Source organism: Buceros rhinoceros, unplaced genomic scaffold (assembly GCF_000710305.1).
Source record: "Buceros rhinoceros silvestris isolate BGI_N320 unplaced genomic scaffold, ASM71030v1 scaffold7929, whole genome shotgun sequence".
NCBI classification, from domain to species: Eukaryota; Metazoa; Chordata; class Aves; order Bucerotiformes; family Bucerotidae; genus Buceros; species Buceros rhinoceros.
In genome coordinates this window covers 18,355-24,207 of record NW_010430873.1, presented here as the reverse complement: position 1 = coordinate 24,207, position 5,853 = coordinate 18,355, and the positions used below count along the sequence as shown (strand labels likewise).

The following is a 5,853-nucleotide window of genomic DNA, read 5'->3' as shown; positions in this document are numbered from 1 at the left end:
TTGGGCACCCACGACTCCGAGCTAATCCATTGGGACCTCTGGGTGCTGCCCAGCACCCATGGGAACCATTCTTCTGCTTGTCCTCTTGTGCTGTTTTTGCTTGTGAGTTTGTTGCTGCAGTAGTTTTCTGAAACGTGTGTTTTCCATTCTGAGGGTGAGAAAAGGGTGTTCATTTTGTGCTTTAGTGTCTCTGTCAAAACCTATGCTGGTTGTCTGGTCTTATGTTCAACCTGTAACAAGGGTTCACTCTCCCATGTGTTTATGCTCAACAAATCCTTTCTGCATGCTGCAAAGCAGAACTTGGTTGGCTGAATTGGATTTCTTGTAGGAAGGAAAGTGCACCTCATGTGGAACATGCATTCCTTGTTGACAGATTGCTTGTAATCAGGCCTGAGAAACTGGAAACCTTCCTTCCATTGTTGGGGGTTGTTATTAGTATAAATGTCATTTCTTGCTCCTAATAAAAATTGTGCTGCATCCTGATTCTAGCATTCGCTCTTTGGTTTATTCCAGCCTTTCTTCACACCTCTTTTCCTTACCCTCCTTTACTAGTTGATGATTATAAATGCACCTACACCCACAGGATGAGAATGTGCCCTGTGCAATAATTCCTCCTTCCCAGCAGTTGGAACCAGATGGTTAACGCCATCATAAAGATGCCTTTGCACAGGGATGCAGCCAAAGCAGAGTGTTGTCATTAGGGTTAGAATATGCCAATATTTAGCATAGATATATTCATACTCAAATAAACATCCATTTTGCTGTTGTCCTCGCTTTATATCCATGTTTTCACTGTGCACAAGGGGCTGGTTGAACCTTGCACGCTGTGCTTTGTAGGAAATACCAAAATCACGTCTTTGGGACACAAGGCTAGAAGTTCTTTAACAGCGAACTGCACTACAATGGCATTCTGCACCTGATCAGGCTGTTTACGTTGGATTCTACTTAGATCAACAAAAAAGTCTGTTCTTACACAGCCGCATCATCTGAATTACACAAGCAGCTCTGATATTTAAGAAAGATTTTCAAAAAATCAAAGCCTCCAAGAAAGGAACTGCTGGAAGCTAAAGAACCTCTCTGCTCCCAAGGAAGCTGGGGACAGTTTGGTGTCAGCTCAGAAAAAAACAAAAAACAAAAAAGGCACTTTCATCTTGACAGCAATGATGTCTCAGGAGGTCCCAGATACCCATCAGTAATCCTGATCTGGAGATGGCACGACAATTTCCAAGACAAGTTGAGGGTATGACAACACTTCAGCTCACAGACATGAATTCACTTTGTCTGGGGGTGCCTGAGGTAACTTTGATTTACTCAGCTTGAGTCACGCTCTCTCTCAGATCTCATGTTCTGCAGAAATGTGAAGTGCTGAGTCTCGTGCTATCCCTATGAATATTTATTTTATGGTCCCATACAGGTCTTGTGACCATTCCAGCAACAGAGTTTCATGTGTCCTCATCAACAGTAGTCATGGCTTGAAGTAGAGTCATACCAAGGCATAAATATTATTTTTTAAGGACTCAGAAATGCTGTTCTTCAAACAGAAAGCTAGACGCCTCCTTGTTGGCATTGACTCCTTTTTCATCACCTTCTCCTTCTCTCAGATGGCTCATCCATTCGTGTGCTGTTCTTGGACTCCTCCTAGGGTGTAAAAGATGTGCCAGGACACCCTGGGTGTGCTGGGTTACCTGACGAGACAAATTCCACCCACACTCTTGGATGGATGACCCTAAAGCCACCCACCACGGGCTTGGAAAAACTGCCCAGAAACACCTGGGCATCCTGAGCAGAGCTTGGATTTCAATCACACGCTGAAGTGAAGGATGTCTCTTCGCTGTTCTTGACAGTGATGTTCATCTAAGCCAGCCAGGAAGAGTTTTTAGTCAGGCTTGTAAAGAAATCATCCAAAATCAATACATGGAAGTTTTTGCAGATACATTTGAATGTCTTTTTTGATGACGTTACGATAAAATTATGTGCTCAATATAGGTGAAAATATTTTAGACTTAGTGAATGGGTTTGATGATTGTTCACATATGATGGATCCACATGTGCCACCGCAATATTGTGATTTATCACACGAGAAGTCTGTGCAAAGGCAGCCCATGTGTCACATCAACTTTGCTTTTAAGTGGGTAAAGCACGTGAAACTTCCATTATGTGGGAAAAGCCATTACGATGACATCCAGGTGCCACTATGTGGGTGTGTAAAATTGCAAAAGCAAAGCGGGTGGCTGTAACCCTGAACATCATGAGTCTAAAGATGCAGTTTGGGGTGTCAGCAGTATCGGTAGGAGTACGAGAAGTTCCTTTTGCCCTTTTGGGAGGGCAGGATGGTTGGAAGAGGGATGCATCTCTAAGAACTCTGTGATTCACCTGTAGGTACGTGTCATTGCTGTCATCACCCACTTCCAAAGTGAAACCAGGTGTGGTCTGGGCAGGAGCAGACCATGTCAGTTATTTCCCCACAACATCCTCTTCCCTTTGTTTCTACTCCTGTTTCTTGCCCATCTGAACCCTCTACCATAAACTATCAGTAGCTTTAAAGGGTGTCTCTGCAGGCATTGCCAGGAAACAACCCAGAGGGAAATCCCAAGATGGCTCCAGAGAAGAGGCTTCCTCATCCTTCTTGCATGGGCCACCTTGTTACATGGGCATACTTGTTACACTGCAGTATTGGTAACAGTCACCAGATGCTGATAGACAAACAGGAATAAAATTAACAGCTGAGAACAGAAGTCCCAAGATTACTCAAAATCAGGTATTGAACCTTAAATCCCCTGGAAGGGGATGGATTTTAGAGGGGAAATACTCATCTTCTTAAGGTTAAAAAAGTGTTTAGTCAACCTGGACATGCACAATGGATGGACAGTATTGAAAACAGTTTAATCAGCACATAACTGAAGAACTGGAGGCTGGATCTGAGGAGGAAATCTGCTGAAGTAAGCGGCCAAACTTCTGCATCAGCTGAAACTGCACTTTGAGATCCCAGCCCCAATTTTTCCTAGGGTGATGCAAGGCTTCACTCCCTGACCTGTTTTGACCCAAACTATGAATTGTTCATCACTCAGGAGCTGTGAGGTCTTCAGCACTGATCCCAGGGAGTCCCTGACAATGAAAGCTGGACTGAATTTCTTGTATCTGAGGCTCCTGTCCGCACACCAGGGCTGGATAACAGCAGCTCCCTGCTTACAGGTTACTCCACCTGTCCGTTTAAAGCTTGAAGTGGGACAGGCGCTTTGTGTTTGTTACTTGGCCAGGAGGTCAGGATCAAACCCTTCCCATTTCCAAACCTATAACTCAGTCAGAAGGTGTCTGGGGAGTCTGATGTGCCTCATATCAGAGTCATCAGAAATAAGGCGTGTGGGTATGATTCGATAAATTGCACAACGCCCCTTCACTGGAGCATGACTTGGGAAAGTGGAGTAGTATCTCAGGTATGGCAGCATTTTGTGTTTATGGATAAACCTCTGAGCAATCTTTGTTCCATGAGGCAATTGGAAAAATAGGAAAAAGCAATAAAAGAAAAAAAACAAATTACTCTGCCGGAGTGATGACTGGAAGGCGATTGCTGATAATTACATTATCTGGGGCAGCTACAGGTGGAGTGGATTTTTGTTTGACAACACACTAGGACATCACATGTGAGGAATGTTTCGCATCCTCCTGATTGCCTAAGAAAAGACATAAAAGCTCTCACAGTTCAGGGCTGTTCTAACCATTTCTCCCGAGTTGCTCTTGGCTGTGAGGGGGTAAGTCTGAGCCTGACACTGTTGATATTTCAATATTGCTGTAAAAATGCTGGATTTTCACTGTGATTCTTAGAACTGTGTGAAACATTTGAAACTTTCTTTCAGAGAGTGCTGTTTCCTGCTTATTCAGTAGCAGGCTGTAAAAGGGGCAGGAGTTTTCAGAAAGTCTGGGATGTTTATAGTGAGGTTTAGTGAATTCCTGTTTCCTCCAGCCAGACCATCCTGACTTGAGGAATCTGCTTTACTTTGTTTGTGTTGACTCGTAATGGTGACTACTGAGAAAAGCTAACCAAGTCTCAGGCTGAACTGGGAAGCCACCAATAGCAATAATGTTCTGTCCTGTTCTTTGCAATTATTTCTGAATTAATTTGTCATGTGTCATGTTATGTGCTTGCTTTGATCAGGACTTTATTCCTTCTCCTTAATCCTAGCTGTTCATTTTATGGGTTTTAGTAAAGCAGGATGGAGATCAAGAGGAGCTGCAAATCGATTTTATGTGTGATCAAATGATTTTATGACTGAAGAAAAAGGCCCCACAAAATTATGCATAGCTCCTGGTTCTGCCAGGAACCTGTCACCTCAGTGGACTTTAGCAGGACAGCTGGGATCACAATCACAGGAGTCCTAGTTGTACTGGAATCTTGACTGGTCCCTCATTCCACCCCCCCACCCTGCCGCAAATGTAGGATATGCTGCTGGGAAAACTTTACAAGCTCTTCAGGGATGCAGCTGCTGCTCATTCTAGGTGTAAAAAACCAAAGGGAGGCCCTGGTACCAGATGTGGCAGCTGAAAGGTTGGCCAGTAATGCTGTCATTAACAACCAGGCTCGCCTGGAACTTAATTCCATCTCTCCTGTTACCTCACCAAATGGCTCCAGGCAACACATTCACTTCTCAGCCTCAGTTACCTCTTCCTTAAAGCTGGAATAACAATGACTTGCCTCATGCTGTTGTGATGATTACAGGAGGTGCAGACCAGCAAGCACAGGGAAGCTTGCTTCCTAGGCAAGCACTGTAATTCTGTTCCTTTTCTATGATTATTTAGAAAAGAAACAGTCAAGCGTCACAGTAAGTTAGATACGAGGAAATGGTGGAGAGGAGAAATGTTAAAGGACAGGGGGACAGCTTGAGTTCAAATTTTTTTTGATTGTTAGCGATGGTGTTCTGTATCCAATCAGCTCCCTAATTCAGACTCAAAACTAAAAACTTTAAGCTTCTCCTGGTCTTCTTGTCGTTGTTTATTCTTTCTCTTCCAAGCACCATCTGCATTCTATCTGTATCTGAACTTTCAGCCCTGTGTGCCTCACTGTGGTGTGTTTCAGGTCTACCTCCGTTCCAGAAGATGTCTTCCTACAGGCAGGTGATCAGCTCCCGCTGCCTCGCACCCTGCGAAGTGACCTGCCCCCAGCCAATTGCGAATGCCTGGAACCAGCCCTGCGTTACTTCCTGTGGTGATTCGAGAGCTGTCATCTACCCACCACCTGTGGTCATGACATTTCCAGGACCCATCCTCAGCTCCTGCCCTCAGGAGAGCGTAGTGGGCAGCTCAGCACCATCCAGCACTGGGAACTTGTTTGGATCCACGAGCTTTCTGGGCGCCAGTGGCTCCTATGACTCTAGGAGTTCGTATAGCTATGGGAGGCCATATTCTTCCTATGGATCCAGAGGTTATGGTTTGGGGAGCTGCAGACCATGTTAGATGTGCAATGAATAAGGAGCAACGAACAACCACTCAAAGCAGAGGAAAATGTTCCTGGAGTGTGAACTGTGCTTCTCTGAAAATCACCTGTACATGAAATTTTCAAGCTAACAATTTAATTTAGTTTTCTGAGTATTCTCTCCAGTGGCTCCTGATAATAATGGCCTTGAGTTACTTGTATTGATGATCTTTGACTGGCTGAAAGTGGGATGAGGTTGTGTAAGTCTTCCCACGTCATGAAAAAGGAAGAGTAATACCTGTGGAATGCATAGCCCTGGAGCAACTCTTTGCTTGCAACCTTTAATGAGACTCTGGCAATACTTCCCCCATGTTTTTCATTCTCAGTAAGATCTTCTACATCTTAATTTCTCATTAAATGATTGTGCATCAAAATTCTGAGCTTTT

The 5,853-nt window shown here is 44.3% G+C and overlaps 1 protein-coding gene across 1 annotated transcript; it reads left to right on the top strand.

Annotated features, from left to right (window-relative positions):
* The first annotated feature begins 5,091 nt into the window (after window positions 1–5,091).
* Window positions 5,092–5,448, top strand: LOC104499647 (feather keratin 4-like). The gene has a single exon (XM_010143178.1). It carries the CDS (start codon window positions 5,092–5,094, stop codon window positions 5,446–5,448), a length of 357 nt encoding a protein of 118 aa, XP_010141480.1.
* Window positions 5,449–5,853: the final 405 nt, after the last annotated feature.

Excerpts from the sequence above, each read along its gene's own strand:
- LOC104499647 (XM_010143178.1), top strand. The coding sequence starts at position 5,092 with ATGTCTTCCTACAGGCAGGTGATCAGCTCCCGCTGCCTCGCACCCTGC.